This window comes from Barbus barbus, assembly GCF_936440315.1.
Source record: "Barbus barbus genome assembly, chromosome: 20".
Taxonomy (NCBI): Eukaryota; Metazoa; Chordata; class Actinopteri; order Cypriniformes; family Cyprinidae; genus Barbus; species Barbus barbus.
Genome location: NC_136748.1, coordinates 18,113,665 through 18,131,231, shown reverse-complemented (window position 1 = coordinate 18,131,231; position 17,567 = coordinate 18,113,665). Strand labels below are relative to the sequence as shown.

At 39.0% G+C, this 17,567-nt stretch overlaps 1 protein-coding gene across 1 annotated transcript in view; it reads left to right on the top strand.

The window, feature by feature from the left end:
* Positions 1–745: 745 nt before the first annotated feature.
* LOC306886016 (glutamate receptor ionotropic, delta-1-like) overlaps positions 746–17,567 on the top strand; it is a 283,753-nt gene continuing 266,931 nt past the window's right edge. Inside the window, exons 1-2 of the mRNA XM_079442866.1 lie at positions 746–1,140; positions 4,092–4,247. Coding sequence (XP_079298992.1) covers positions 1,062–1,140; positions 4,092–4,247 — 235 coding nt within the window. The 5' untranslated portion in view covers positions 746–1,061. The remainder of the gene's footprint in view (positions 1,141–4,091; positions 4,248–17,567) is intronic.

Genomic DNA, 17,567 nt, shown 5'->3' with positions numbered 1-17,567 from the left:
ACGTGACTTGAGTCCCATTTACGCGTTTTTTTAGTAAGGAAGATAAAGAATTCGTTCCATGAGCTGCCAAAATCGTTCAAACGACTCACCTTATATCTATAATGTTTTATTGTAAAACTGCATATACGCCGTAGTATTCGACGCTAGAGTTAGTGATTCACTATTCACCGTCATTCAGTCTCAATCACCCACTTGTTTTCCTTCGCTCCGTGGTTGCTACAGACTCCGTTTCTTTTCAGGGTGCTAGTGGGGTCTATAGAGAGTACCGGGCAAAATATCCACCGATAAACGGAGCGCCCGCGGTCGCTCTTCTCACTTCTGGAGTCGCTGTTAGCGCGGCGAACTTCTGTGGATAATCTGAACCGTCCGTATCAGCAACTTTTCCTTCCCTCCAGCACCCCTGAGTTTAAACCCAGTGAGGTTTTGTGCGTCTCATTTGAAAAACATAGTTTAGCACTGAATGTTTGAGGAGATTCACCTTCCCGGTGGCCGGCCGAGCTTCACGCGCTCAGGGCTGCGCTAGACCTCCCGCCTCCAGTCCTCTGTGGCGACTCTCTCCGGCGAGCGCAGATTTAATTTCTCCTTGATTTTTACCGTACCGTTCCGATCTTTCGATTCTTCGGTCACGTGGTGGAGCGAAACGCGAAAGACTGCGAGCTTTGAGAGAGAGTGAGTGAGGAAGAGTGAGAGAGAGAGAGAGAGAGAGAGAGAGAGAGGAGGGGGGGGGGGTGTCTCTCTCTGCGCTGCAGTTAGCAGTATCCAAACCACACTGAGAGCTGGAGCGCGCGGACCCGTTGCTTTGCCTCTGACCGTGGTACCCCCGTCGTTTCCCTTGCTCTCCTACCCCTCCTTTTCTGCTTTCCTTCCCTTGAGAGCTTCTTTTTCTCCCCGCGAAAATCCTTTCTCACTTTCAATTTTAATAGATCTCGGAGAAAGATAGAAGTGACGCATCCTTGATCTCCTCCACAGCAGTCGCTCTCGCGCACGCTCTTTTTCTCTCTGGAACTGGATTTTTGAAACGACGTGGACGCGTGAATGATACACCGGGGCGAGAACTGGAGATGGAGTTGCTCGTGATCAGTCTCTCCTTATGGATCCTGCAGTGCCGCTCAGCTCGCGCGGACTCCATTATTCACATCGGTAAGCACGGTCTCGGATAGACGCGGTGGATGGCATTCTTCAGTGCATCTTATTTTAAAGTCGGAAGCGTGCAGATTTTACTTGATAGAAGGCGTATTCGCTCCCCTGAACTGTTTGACATTTGATAAACGGCTTTAACTTGTCAGGAAACATTAGCAAACAGGTCCACAAAGTGCATTTCAGGTGGTGCTGAACGCGTAGGCTTCACGAATTATTTTAGGTAAACCTATCAGCAAATCGAGACGTCTATTCTCGGTCTGTTTCAGGGTTAACTCCAGTCCACCCCTCCCCAGCCTTAAGCCTGAACTTTCTCTTGAACGTGACGGAAATGTTAATTTCGTTCATTGAGGTACTGAGTGCGCGACAAGTCTCTTCCCGTGCACGCTTGGCGTTTCTTAACATAACTTCTACTTGTGCTGATATCATTATTAGTGTAGATTGTATAACATTTATCTCAGGCGCCTTTGTTTTATCAATCGTTTGTGTTAGTGAGCTTGGCAGCCTTGTGTCAGTGTGCAGCATTCAGACCTCTTTGGTAACTTATGCTGGGAACGAAATTGATTTGCTTGCTGACTTCACTATAGGCGCAAAACACACCTAAATATGTTACTTACAGAAATATGATCGTATTTGGCTAAACAACACTGGTTCTTTCCGTATTCTGATGCATAAAGCGTTGTAAATCTAGTGCTCTTCTGTTGGTAGGGAACCTCTCTTTAGTATGCAGTGGATGTTCTGCATCATCTGGTGCGCTTGACTGTTCTTCTCATCACCAGGATCACTCAAAATTGGATTTGAAGCTTAGTTTCAAAGAAGGATAATGTTAAGTCCCAAAGTTGAAGCATAGACTCTACTGTAAGACAAATTCACACTTCAACCAAATGAACCTTTACTGCAATTATCACATGCTCTGACTTCTTGTTAGTTACCAGTTAGTCTACGTATATACATAATTCTTCTCAGGCTTTTATTGCTATACCACTTAATTAGGTCTCAATGGTTTGATTTAATGGTTTATCCTTGGTATAGATGATAAGTTTTCCCTGGGTATAGGTGGTTTTAGGTGGATAATAATCTTATAGTTGTGTGCCGCATAGTCACATGAGGTGAGCCAATTTTTGTTGTGTATGTGTTATTCAAAAATACATAAAATTTGAAAGTATTAAAAAATATCTGAAAAACATTTATCTGCCAAACAAATTCAGCATGGTGTAACCGAAATAAAGGAAGCCCTAAAGGAAAACCATAAAACATAGAGGACACTTATGATTTTATTTTGACTTTATGAAAAGACTCGTGACAAGTGGAGAGAATTAAAGAAATCATCTTGATATTTATGACTTAAAATGTTGGGGTAATTGTTAAAAAAAAGACCTTGCATGGACATATTTAAAGTGTAAGGAAAGTATTTTAGCATTTCATCTTATTTTTTAGTTTTGTAGAAAACGGTGTAAACGTTTTTCACACAGTAAATTTATGAATCCAGCACAAATACAAAGATTTTATGCTGTATAAGAACTTTGCACACGCTTTAGACTAGATTTTGAAAAGATTTGGCCTTTTTATAACCTTAAACATCCTTATTTGTCTTTGACCTGCATATGTTGGCAAAGTGATTAAAATGAGCGCACTTTTGTTTCCTCAGTGCACGGCATGAGGCCTCAGCGGCTGTTTGTTGATGGCTAACCGTGCATGTAAATAAATAAAGCCCTATTTGCTTCTCCTACACCTTTGGCACTTCAAGCCGGCTGCTCTGTGCATTTTATCACTGTCGCCTTGATCTCAATATGTCATATCATCAGTGGGTCACTGTTTATGGTCCTGCACAAATCAGCCTTATTGATTGCATCCAGACACATTCTGATTTAATACTGGGCTGTATTTCCAAGTTTCAAGGACTTGTTAGTGAAACAGCACTTTATAGGTTACTCAGTCATGTGAAGTCAAAATTTAAATCGCTCTGGGCAATATTATGTCTAGGATTAATCCGTAAACAGCTGAATGAAAAAATTACCCTGCTTAGTACATGGCCCACTGGAATACGTGAATCTGATAGGCCATTTGTGGCAAAGAAGAGTAAAATATTTTTGTATAATGACCTCTAAACTTGGATATTTCACCAATGGCCATAGCAACAGACCAGCGCTCTCGTGTCATTTCTGGTCTCTCTTTTCATATCAGTGCAACTTTGGCAGAATCTTGCAATTCAGAATATTTGGATTGCAAATGAATAGTTTTTAAATTAATATTGTAATATTGCATCAGTGAATGTCTTGTTGCTAAGCCGATTGTTTTCATTTGTGGAAGCTTTAAGCTAATCTACCAGTAAGATATTAAAAACGTTTCTCAAATCAATATTTCATATACAGTTGTTTATTTAATTTGTAAGTAGCTGTGCAATAAGAGCATAATCCCTTACTTCATTACTTTTTTCCATTTCATTCCTCTGTCTAGGATATTTTGTATGACCTGTCCACTTTTTTATGCCTTTCAAGGACACAGCAAACTTCAGCAACATATAAAAAACAGCTCATATTTATCACGGCTGCACCTTGTCACGTATAAGATCCCCTTGACATAAAAGATCTTCCTGTAGGCTTACAACCCACTGTGTTTCCACAGACTGCAAAACGCCCTTGACAAATTAGGGATGCGTATAGAATATTTCCAGCATTTCCTGCACTTGCGCTCTCCATGGTGCTGAACACGCTCCTGAAATGCCGTTGGCTATTGATAGGTGAGGAAGTTGCTGTAATTGTATCTGATGGTTATACGGTGTGTTCTCGGTAACCTGAATGGCTATAATATAGGTTCAACAGTTTGACCCACATGATGAATCTGCAGTCCCTTCATTTTTACCCCAGAAATGCATATAAAAGTTTGGAATGACTGTGAAATGTATTTCAATGAGAATGATGTATTAATAACGAACATTCTGCTTCTTCCAACAGGAGCTATTTTTGAACAGAATGCCATACGGGATGACGAGGTTTTTCAGCTTGCCATTTCAGACCTGAGTTTGAATGACGACATCCTCCAGAGCGAGAGGATTACCCATTCTATCAAACTTATCGAGCCCAACAACCCCTTCCAGGCGGTACAGGAAGGTGAGTGAGTGACTGGTATCTCTCAGCAATCGATTAACCACGCCGTTCTACTTTATCTTTATGTCCGATCCATTTGCTGGAGCAGTTACCTGATATCTCCCGACCTTCTTGTGAGGCTCTAACGTCAACAAGTAGAATAGCTGCAGGTGTGGGATTTTCATAAATGCTGGTTTCCTCCCCTCAGTCTTTATTTTTATTTAAATCTTCTCTTCCCTTTAAACAAACTAATGTCTTTTCAGTGTGTTCTGATGATGAATCTAAGTAGCTAAAATAGGCACCTCTTGGAATCAGTATCCAGTGGAAGAATAGCCAAGTGGAAATGTGCTGAGGACATATGTGGTAGCATGCTGAGTGTGTTTGTGTCGCACAGGCAAGCTGGATCAGCAGTGCCGCTCACAGACATTGATGTATGAATGTAGCACGACTTGATTTATGTTATCAAGCATGAAGGCCAGCTGTCATCATCTGTCCAATTCAGACATTTTCATTGCTTTCCTCATATGAGCAAATCCTCAGTTTGATCGTGGTTACCTGATATAAGCCGTTATTATCATGACTAACTCTCATATTACAGAAAGGATCCAAGAGCCCACTTCATGAAAATCTTAATACAAAGTTGTTACATTTCATAATAATTAAGTTGTTAGAGTGTTCCTAAGTGCAGTTCTTCTACTTCTCATATATCTTAAGAAGTTCTTTTCAGTTCTCAAAGATGAAAATAAATTAAACATTAAAAACGAGGTCCCTATTTCAGTTGAAGTTAACTTCAAATAACATAAGTTATTGAAACTTTTAAGTAAGTAATATAAAGTGATTTTAGGAACATTCATTTTAGGAATTAAAATTCTTTATTAGTTTTCTTTTTAGAACTATTTGAAGAAAAAGCTATGAACATTCTTGAAGTGCCATTGCAGTCACTAATTTTATCCCTTTAAACTCCTCTTTAAAGTAAAGTCGTGACGTATTGTCAAGTATGGTGACCCATACTCGAAATTGGTGCTCTGCGTTTAACCCATCCAAGTGCACACACACAGCAGTGAGTAGTGAACAAATGCACACACACACACACACACACACACACACCGTGAACACACACCCGGAGCAGTGGGCAGCCATGCTGCGGCGCCCGGGGAGCAGTTGGGGGTTCGGTGTCTTGCTCAAGGGCACCTCAGTCGTGGTATTGAGGGTGGAGAGAGCGCTGGACATTCACTCCCCCCACGTACAATCCCTGCCGGCCGGGGACTCGAACCCGTAACCTTTCGATTACGAGTCCGACTCTCTAACCATTAGGCCACGACTTCCCCCATTAATGATCAAAATGACATATTTAAATATATTTTTTCCCCTGTGAAAATAATTTCTTCATGCCTTAAAACAGCTTCCCTCATTTAGTGAACATGGATATAATATTTACATTAATATGCAAATAATTCCCCACCTCCACTCAATCACAGCTATATACCCTGCATGTCTGAACCAGAAAATGATTCCAAAGAAGAACACGAAGAGCGAATTATACAGGGGCGTCTATTCAACATCGGACACGCACAATAATTGATATCATTAGCCTTTGGCTTGATACGTTATCAAGCAGCTAATAACGTGTTGCTAATGTCACACAAACCATGTTCCCTTTCGCCATCTCAGGCAACCATCTTCTAAAAATCATCATCCTTAGGTAATAACGCTTTGCTAATGATATGAAAATCCCCTCTGGATTGGTTACATGTTTGTGATGGTAGGAAACAGGGGCTGCATCAAACCGAGTATATAAACTCTGTAACTTTATAAACTTTATAAAGTCTTTTTTCGCTGCATTTGTAAGGAAAGAATGCTCAGCAGTGGTGTTGACTGATGAATTTGCACTTGTTTTGCGTATTAAAAGCACCAGATATACATATAAACAACATTAAAAACGTGATTTTCACCACAGGAGGTCTTTAAGAAATGTTTTTTTTGGGAATACATTTTCGAAAGCTAAAAAAAAATAAGTAAACATTAGATAAGAATAATTTTATTCTTAAAATAAAATTTTATTCCTAGAGTGTTTAGAAATGACAGCGGGAATGATTGCCCATCCTAAGGATATTGAATATTGCGCTTCTGTCTGGTTTCCAGGGGCTCTGGGATCGATTAGCCTCCCTGGTTTTGAGTGACAGTTGAGTGGTGATGACCTTTTACTTTGCTCTTTAGCTCACATTCACCCTACTGAGAAGAAACTCACCTGTCAAATATACCCACATACACACACACACACACACAGACAAAACCACTTAATCTCCTCTGTCAGCAACATACATATTGGCATACCATAGTTCTAGCCTTTACCTACCAGTCAATAAAATAACTTAAGATCCTGTATGTGGACAGATGACACACAGCAGGAGTTTGTAGCTCTAGTGTGTATTGTAAGGACCCAGCTGTGTGTTTATCTCACCTGCATTACTTTGCCGGTATGGGCATTACATCTAATTAATAATTACCCCCCCCCCCCCCCCCCCCCCCCACACACACATATATATACACCACATCATTCACCCGCACAGACATCTTTCATAATAGGTAAGTGTGTTAGTGCAGAGATGTGTGTGTGTGTGTTTTTATGAACAGTGGTACTGCATGACAATGAACCAGTGCAGTTTTTCTTGGTGAGAGACAATAATGCAAGATAGCAGATTCCTGTTGTGGCGAGTCAAGCTAATATTCAAGAGGCAAATGTGGCCTTGTTGTGTGCTGCTGTGCTTTTTGGAGAAAAAGTGCCGATGTGGGAAAATAGAGTCACCTGAAGGGGAAATCGCTTGAGAAGTGTCACGTCCTGTGTGAAAACAACATTTAGCGAGTCCTCTGAACGGCTCTTTTTTATTTTTTTCATCTCTTCTCACCCCTTCAGGTTTTTTTCTCTCCTGCTAAGCCTTTCTAAACCCGTGATTTGATCTGTTTAGCTTCTAGGCTGCAGGAAATAGGAATGGTCATCCTGGATGCTGTCAGATCTTTCTTTGCTCAAAAGGTTTGACACTCACCTCTTATAAAGATGACGGATTTCTCCTTAATTCTTACTCTGTCTCCTCCTCTTTCATCTTGTCTGTGGTGCTTTCTTTTTTTAAGTCAATAAGGACACTCTTCATCATTTAAAAGGGCTTAGGCTGCTTATCAAAATACCTGTTATTGGTGGAGAGATCTTCTAAATTGAACAGGTCAGAAAAATGTATACTCCTAAACACATCTTTATGAGGTTGATGATGTTATGGCATATTGGGATTGCGAGGGTAAATAATGTAACAATTGATACAAGATTGCTAAATATCACTGCATGGTCAAATTTTGTCACATTTCTTCATTCTGGTAAAATACAGGATTCATCAAAGTGGGCTTTTAGTACAGTCTCTGGCAAAATTGCTCTCATTTCTCATGACAGTTGTTTAGTGCAGCTTTGTACAAGTCTGTAATTCTAAGCTTTTATACTTTTTGTTTTCATCTTCAAACACACTTTTAAGGTTTCCTCAGAAAAAGACCAGGACATTTTTTCTCATGAATGACTGGCTGCTTGACTGTGCATCTGAGAGAGTCTGTGGAAAAATGTTGTGTGAATATAACTTACATTTATTTGGCATATTTTTGTCATTTTTATCAATGGTAATTTAATCAAATTTTGCTATTTTTTGTCAAGACATACTCATAGACAATTTCCACCTCAGAGTAAAAGTAAAAAAGGCATTAAAGTTTAGAATAAAAAACATTATAAATCACATTGTGTGTATTTACTGGCACAGTTATGTTAAAGTTTCAATTGTGAGATATGAAGGTACACTTGTCAGATATAAATTTGTGAAATTTTTCTCAATTTTGAGAAATACTATTACTACTGTGAGGAATTAAGTCAAAAGTAAATTTGCAGTTGTGAAGGAAAAAGCTGCAATTTGTGAAAATAGTCACAATTGTTAGCTATACATTAAGTCCTGTGCAATTTTGAGGAATAAAGTCTAAACAAAAAAATTGTTATGTATTCAATAAAGTTGTAAATCCAAGGAATAAATTTGCAATTAAAAAAAATGTCCCAATTTTTAAATATGCAGCAAAGTTGTAATTTCCAGAAACGAGGCAAAACAAGCTTTCATAAAAACCTCTCTTCACGTACACATGATTTCTTTCATATTCACACAGATAAATTCAAATGACGCCTACAAGATTCCTTGGTCCCTGAACTATTAGAGATAAGTTTCCCAGGCAGCTGTACAAAAACAGTGCATGGGTCCCTGTTCTCTCTCTCTCTTTCTCTCACACTCCTTATCTAAAGCTGAGTCAGGAGGTGGTCTTAGTTGGCAATTCACATTCTGACGTGCCCTTTCAAAATGGCAGCTTGTCTACTCTGGGTCCCCAGTGAAGCTACGGCCAGTGTCTCATATTAATGAGATCCAAAATGGCTACAGCCAGGATCTCAGTTTCATTTTTAATGTAGTGCGAGCCTCAAATCACTGGACATGTCATTCATATCAGATCTCAAATGTCTGTCACCTCAGAGGGGGAATACTATATTCTCTAAGACAACAATGTCATGGTTCATTATGGGTCCCAATAATCAGAGCTGTTGTTTGTAATAGCCTGTACTCTCTAAGGAAGATCAATGCTTTTCAATGGCATTAAGTGTATCCTCTTCTCAGCGTAGTGACCTTATGGTTTCACAAGTGCCACTGAAGTCTTTGTTTAACGCTGATGTTAACAACGCTCTTTAAATGGTCTACTCTGCTTTAGTTTCCATATTTTTTTTATCCAGAGCAACTTACAGTATATTTCACCAGGACATTCCCCTGGAGAAATCTCGAGTAAAGTGCCTTGCTCTATGGTTTCCAAACTGTGGCCTGAAAACCCTTAGGGGGCTAAATGGTCTCCATGGAAAATGTGAGAAAATGTAAAAAGTTTTTATTAAATGTATTTGGTCATACTTTATTTTAATGTCCAATTCTTGCCATTAACAAATCATTAACTATGACTTTTGCCTCAATAAACTACAAATCTGCTGCTTATTAATAGTTAGTAAGGTAGTTGTTAAGGTATTGGGTAGGATTAGGGATGTAGAACATGGTCTTGCAGAATATGTGTTTTATAATTACTAATAAACAGCCAACATGTTAATAATAGTCGTGTTAATATGCAACTAATAGTGAGAATTGGTCCCTATACTAAAGTCTTACCACGTATTTTAACAGTAATAAAAACTATTTTTATTTATTTTTACAAATGCATGTAGATGTATGAATAATTAATTTAAGGTAAATATTTTCCAGATTCCAGATTTTTTTTTTTTCAGATGACATTTTAATAAAAATATTTACTCAGACTTTTTGGTTTCACTTTATTTTGATGGTCCCTTTAACACATTCTGTTGTCTGTAAGTAACGCTGCACCTAACTCTCACTATAGTAATAGTAAGGTTAGGGTTAGAATAAGTTGACCTGTACTTGCAAAGTTACTTATAGTCTGTAGAATGTCTGTTGGGAGACCATCACAATAAAGAATTAGCAGAAAATAAGCAGACAGTCTACTAATATTCTAATGAGAGTTAGTTGACATGTAGGTGCAACGTTACTTATTGTCAACAGAATGTTCAAAAGGGACCATCAAAATAAAGTGTTACTGAATTTTTTAATAGTTTAGCATGTTGCCTTTTGTAGTGAAGCATTTTTTTAAATTATTTTTTATTATTATATATATATATATAACTGAAAGCTGAATGTTTTGTTATGATAGGACAATATTTGGCTGAGATACAACTATTTGAAAATCTGGAATCTGAGGATGCAAAAAAAAATCGAAATATTGAGAAAATCGCCTTTAAAATGGTTCAAATTAAGTTCTTATCAATGTATGTTACTAATAAAAAATTAAGTTTTGATATATTTACAGTAGGAAATTTACAAAATATCTTTATGGAACATGTTCTATATTTAATGTCCTAATGATTTTTGGCATAAAAGAAAAATCAATAATTTTGACCCATACAATGTATTTTTGGCTATTGAATATAAATATAAATATACCCCAGCGACTTAAGACTGTTTTTGTGGTCCAGGGTCACACACACACACACACACACACACACACACACACACACACACACACACACACACACTCACAGATATATATATATATATATATATATACACTGAACAAAATTATAAGCGCAACACTTTTGTTTTTGCCCCCATTTTTCATGACATTTTTCATGTCCGGTGAGTATGCTGGCCTGGCAAGAACTGGGATGTTTTCAGCTTTCAGGAATTGTGTACAGATCCTTGCAACATGGGGCCGTGCATTATCATGCTGTAACACGAGGTGATGGTCGAGGATGAATGGCACAACAATGGGCCTCAGGATTTCGTCACGGCATCTCTGTGCATTCAAAATGCCATCAATAAAATGCACCTGTGTTCGTTGTCCATAACATACGCCTGCCCATACCATAACCCCACGGGCCACTCGATCCACAACATTGACGTCAACAAACCGCTCACCCACACGACGCCATATACGCTGTCTGCCATCTAACCCTATACAGTGAAAACCAGGATTCATCCGTGAAGAGAACACCTCTCCAAAGTGCCTGATGCCATCGAATGTGAGCATTTGCCCACTCAAGTCGGTTACGACGACGAACTGCAGTCAGGTCGAGACCCCGATGAGGACGGCGAGCATGCAGATGAGCTTCCCTGAGACGGTTTCTGACAGTTTGTGCAGAAATTCTTTGGTTATGCAAACTGATTGTTGCAGCAGCTGTCCGGGTGGCTGGTCTCAAACGATCTTGGAGGTGGATGTGGAGGTCCTGGGCTGGTGTGGTTACATGTGGTCTGCGGTTGTGAGGCCGGTTGGATGTACTGCCATATTCTCTGAAACGCCTTTGGAGATGGCTTATGGTAGAGAAATGATCATTCAATTCACGGGCAACAGCTCTGGTGGACATTCCTGCGGTCAGCATGCCAATTGCACGCTCCCTCAAAACTTGCGACATCTGTGGCATTGTGCTGTGTGATAAAACTGCACATTTTAGAGTGGCCTTTTATTGTGGCCAGCCTAAGGCACACCTGTGCAATAATCATGCTGTCTAATCAGCATCTTGATATGCCACACCAGTGAGGTGGATGGATTATCTCGGCAAAGGAAAAGTGCTCACTAACACAGATTTATACAGATTTGTGAACAATATTTGAGAGAAATAGGCCTTTTGTGTACATAGAAAAAGTCTTAGAGAACTTAGATTATAGAACTTAGATCTTTGAGTACAGCTCATGAAAAATGGGGGCAAAAACAAAAGTGTTGCGTTTATAATTTTAAAGAAGAATGAGAATGATATATACACTGAACAAAATTATAAATGCAACACTTTTGTTTTTGCGATATTATTTTTGTGATAATATGAAACAAAACGTTGATATAAAAATGTGTTTAATTATTTAATCGATATCTTTAATATATATATGATATTTTTTCTAATTCTTTTTTACAAACCTATTTATTAAGCAACCCTTCACGAGCCTCTAGGGGTCACTAGACCCAGACACCACATAGTTACAGCTGAAACATGTTCAAACAACAGGCAAACAGCAGTGATGGAACAAAAGCATACTTATGCAATATAATATTAAATTAAAATAATTTAATTGACCAACAATCATATTACAGAGATTGTTTCATCACTGTGAATATTTTCACCTTAATGCTCTTTGTTAGATGTTTATGAATGCCCTGGGAATAATTTAAGGAATGAATATCAAACACCTGAGACCACATGCATGTGAGGACAAAGCTCGGGCCTCTTGTGGCATCTGGCACCAAGAGCTCTGTGTAACCAGTATGATTGATTAAAGGACGAATGTAGATAGAATCTTGTTTAATTAGAGCGAGCTTCAGAGACAGAATGGCTGGTGAGATCCATTCAGGGCCTTAGAGCCTCTCCCATCATTGTCGAGTGACCAGGTTACCGACCATGAACTGCTCTCGCTTACAATGAATAAAAAACAACTATCAGATAATTAGTTGCCTGGAGAAAAGAGCTGTCTCCATCCCACTCCCTGTCTATCTCTCTCACTCACTCTGTCTTTAACAAGTACAGTATCCTGATATGCTTTCATTAAGCAGATTTGCATTGCATGGTTATTAAACTAAAAGGATTATAATTGTATCTCTAGTGGTGTGGTCTGGGTAAGAGGAGGTAAAGCTTGCGGACCGAGTCACATGTGATTTATCAGATGTTTGGAACAAATGAGAGTGTTAATGGTCAGAGAGTTTGAGCTGATATGGTAGACCTGATGAGAACACTCTTTGTCTTTGAAATGGCTTTGCAGTGATGCAAGAGTTCAATGAGAGCACAAATGTGCGATGTGAGAAACCAGATGTGGATGTGCGGTTGAGATTGTTAACTTAACAAAAAGCACTCAGGAAATTACATCATGTCAGTAGCTGTGTTTCCATCCAATACATTTCTATGAATATTCAGAATATGACAAAAAACTGTTGAACATTTTTCGTTGTTCTGTAAATTTTCACAGTGAAATCCAATAATTTCAGTAGGAATTTTGCGCAAGGGCCAATGTTTTCCCCATGCAGATTTTGCATCGGGTTCAGTTGGTCATGCGAATTCTGCACGTTGACCAACAGAAAGCTGCTTGGTTAGAAAATGAAGTGTGAGCTATGCTTCAAATATCACCACACAATTGACAATACATAATGGAGATTTTTTTGCCCATGCACACAGTTTCACAATTTGCTAATGTGACCGCACCAGCAGAGGATCCATCTTAAAAGGTAAATTCTGTAGAAACTGGTGCAAAAAATAGAAATAGAAAAATAAATTGAAGCTTTTATTAAGCATGTGGACAAACGTGTTGAAGGAAAGTCACATGACTTTTTTTTTTGAAGTGCATCTTTTACTGAATATAAATCTACCTCAATTGAGCGTTTTTTATTTCTGTGCATTTTGGAAATTTGCACAAATAAACATTTAAAACATATGGATGGATACCCACCTATTGTAATAGTGTTGTTGTATATTGCTCTACCAACACAGGTAATGGCATAATGATGTTGAGTTCAGGAACTCCCATAATGCAGTGCTCTTTACAGCTCTGAAGAGAGAAACAACTACAGGACTTTTGGACTGATTCTGAAACTGATTGAGCTTTGTTTTTTTTTTTGTCTCTTATAGCAGTGCAGTAGTTTTGAGAGATGTTCTGCTGTTTTTGTCAGCAGGCTTTGAATAATGGTCTGTCTGGGTGATTTTTAAATTGAATACATCATATTTCATCATTTTGCCTCACACTGAGGTAACGAGATAATACACTCTGGGTTTTCTTTCGCATGTTTTTTGCTGCATTTGAAACTGTTTATGGACAGGAAAGAGCCTAAATTTGCAAATCTGAGCAGATTGTTCAGACAGCAAAGGGATTTGATAAAACAGAGAGACATTCTTGCATGCAAAGCTACTAAGGAAAGTTTAAACAACTTTGAGCCCTTCAAGCTGAAATACTCCACTCATTACAAGTAGAAGTTCAGTGGAAAATCTGATGTCCCATGTCTCTAATGGACATAATCAGTAGCAACATTCTGCCCACATCCAAAGCAGAGTGATAAATCTCAAATATTAAGCACTTAGCAAGTGTTTTTGGCATGCAGCAAGTAAATGTAAGTAAATTAGTATTTTTTAAAGAATTCTGAAAACAATGCATCACAGTATTCATCATACATTGATAATGATTAGAATATTAGAATGAAGAGGAATCTAAAGAATCATGTGAAATGTAAAATAAATTGTATTAAATATAATCATATATTAATTATATAATGTATTAAAATAGAAAACAGTTCTTTCAAATTATAATAATATTTCATAATATTACTTGGTTGACATTAGAGACTTCTATCCTACCATCCCCAAACTTTTGAATGGTTTGATTGTACCTGTGGAAAGCACAGTATGCAACTAAAAAAAAACTCAAAGTAGATCCTGTGAATATACTGTACTAAGTCGAGTTTAGTTCAGATATGAACGCTGTACCCTCATTCTTTTAGCTGCTGTTCTACAGATGTCGAGCAGAGTCATTGGATATATTTCAGCTCTGAACAACGTGAGAGTTCCTCTCCAAATGTCACACCAGCTTGGATTTCAGTCAGCCGTCCTAATTGGTATATGCTGCTTTAGCCCTGAGCTCCCTGAACTTCTGGACTCGAAATTGTCAATGCTGTACCAATTTGGGTCCTCTGTCTTGCATGATGAACAGTGTTATTGGCTATGATTGATTCAGATATGAACACACAGACTTTCTTTTCAGAGCATGTATCTCTCTCCTCACTGTGTCTCCTCTTAATTCAATTCGATTTTCACTTTCTATTTAGTGTGCTTAATTGGCATGACAAATAACATTACATTTGCATTACCAAAGCATATTCCCTCTCTCTCTTGTTCTCTCCCTTCCTCCCTCTCTGTCTATTCTTTTACCTGGCACACATTTGTGACCCTGGACCACAAAACCAGTCATAAATCGAAATTGAGATTTCTACATCATCTGAAAGCTGAATAAACAAGCTTTTCATTGATGTGTGGTTTGTTGGGATAGGACAATAGTTGGCCGAGATACAACTATTTGAAAATCTGGAATCTGAGGGTGCAAAAAAATCTAAATACTGAGAAAACCATGTTTAAATTTGTCTAAATGAAGTTCTTCGCTATGCAAATTACTGATCAAAAATGAAGTTTTGATATATTTACAGTAGGAAATTCACTAAATATCTTCATGGAACGTGATCTTTACTTAATATCCTAATGATTTTTGGCATGAATGAAAAATGGATAATTTTGACCCATACAATGTATTTTTGGCTATTGTTAAAAATATACCCCAGCGACTTAAGACTGGTTTTGTGGTCCAGGGTCACATTTATATGTACCGCAGATGCAAAACCTGTCTTTAAACTCCAGATTGTTGTAGTTTCACCTATTCTATCATTTTTAAGTCAGAAGAAATGCGGTTATTATTAATTTATTTATTTCTCCCCCTTGAGGTGTAAATTAAGTTTCAGTGCATTTTCAACGATTCTATCATTTTCAAGTCTGAAGAAATGCAGTTATTATTTAATTTATTTTCCCTCCTAGAGGTGTAAATTAAGTTTCTGTATTTTACGCATTATTTATATATATATTTTATTTTTTTAAACATTTATTTTATATATATTTGTATAGCTTTCACCTTTTTATTGCTATTCCTTTATTAATAAGAAACATGAAAGGAGAGATGCCTCTAGTTTGCACTGGAACTCTATGCTAATATGTTCAGGTTTCTGATGTCAGAAATCTAAGGATTTCAGAACAAGCTTAATGCTTGGTTTTAATTGAAACTTGATGAGGGTTTGAGTTCTGAAATGTACCATATATATTTTCATAGCATATCAATCTTGTGTATCTCAAAAGATCTAGTGTAATTTGATTCGTTATGATATGATTCAAGTGTGCTCTATTTGTTTGTTTGACCACTTGAACTCTTGTGGCATTGGTGTGTGAGGATCAGAATGAGCTTTATTGGCCATGTTTACACATACAAGGAATTTGTTGTAGTGACAGAAGCTCCACAGTGCAACAGAAGGACAGTAAACAGGACAGGACACAGGTAATGAAACAAAATAACAGGAAATAGCCAATGACCAATGTACAAAGCAGCAAAAAAAAAAAAAAAAAAATACACAATATATAATATATAATATAGGCGACTATGTATGTACAGGTCAAGTATGTGCAAATTAGAAATGAGAAAATAAAATAAGTGAGTGTGGTGAATGGATAATGTATTAGTTGTGTGTTCTACGTTTATTTATTGAGTGTTCATGAGATGTATTGCCTGAGGGAAGAAACTGTTCCTGTGTCTGGTCGTTCTGGTGCTCAGAGCTCTGTAGCGTCGACCAGATGGTAAAAGTTCAAAGAGGTTGTGTGCTGGATGTGAGGGGTCCAGAGTGATTTTACCAGCCTTTTTGCTCACTCTGGATAAGTACAGTTCTTGGAGAGTGGGGAGGGTTGTACCAATGATTCGCTCAGCAGTCCGGACTACCCTCCGTAGTCTTCTGAGGTCAGATTTGGTAGCTGAGCTGAACCAGACAGTTATTGAGGTGCAGAGGATGGATTCAATGATGGCAGAGTAGAACTGTTTCAGTAAGTCCTGTGGCAGGTTGAACTTCCTCAGCTGGCGAAGAAAGTACAACCTCTGCTGGGCCTTCCTGACAATGGAGTCTATGTGAATATCCCACTTCAGGTCCTGAGAGATGGTGGTGCCCAGGAATCTGAATGACTCCACTGCAGTCACGGTGCTGTTCATGATGGTGAGTGGGGGGAGAGCAGGGGGGTTTCTCCTGAAGTCCACGATCATCTCCACCGTTTTGAGTGTGTTAAGCTCCAGGTTGTTAAGACTGCACCATACAGCCAGCTCCTTAACCTCCTGTCTGTAAGCAGACTCGTCACCGTCCTGGATGAGGCCGATCAGTGTGGTGTCGTCTGCAAACTTCAGGAGCTTGACAGAGGGGTCTTTAGATGTGCAGTCGTTGGTGTAGAGGGAGAAGAGCAGTGGGGAGAGTACGCAGCCCTGAGGAGCTCCAGTGCTGATGGTTCGAGTGCTGGATGTGAATTTGCCAAGCTTTACTAACTGCTGTCTGTCTGTCAGGAAGCTGTTGATCCACTGGCAGACGGAGGTGGGGACGGAGAGCTGAGTTAGTTTATTTTGAAGGGTTTCCGGGATAATGGTGTTAAAAGCAGAGCTGAAGTCCACAAACAGGATCCTCACATAAGTCCCTGGTCTGTCCAGATGCTGCAGGATGAAGTGCAGTCCCATGTTGACTGCATCATCCACAGACCTGTTTGCTCTGTAGGCAAACTGCAGGGGGTCCAGTAAGGGTCCAGTGATGTCCTTCAGATGAGCCAGAACCAGTCTTTCGAATGATTTCATGGCTACAGACGTTAGTGCCACAGGTCTGTAGTCATTAAGTCCAGTAATTTTGTGTTTCTTTGGGACGGGGATGATGGTGGAGCGTTTGAAGCATGAGGGGACTTCACACAGCTCCAGTGATCTATTGAAGATCTGTGTGAAGATGGGGGCCAGCTGCTCAGCACAGATTTTTAGGCAGGCTGGTGACACACCATCTGGACCAGGTGCTTTCCTTCTTTTGTTCTTCCTGAAGACCTGGCACACATCGTCTTCGCTGATTTGAATTGTAGGTGTGGGGGAGAGAGGGGTTGCTGGAGGTGTGAATGGTTGTGTGGAGGGGTGTTCTGGGCGGGTGTGGGGTGATCGT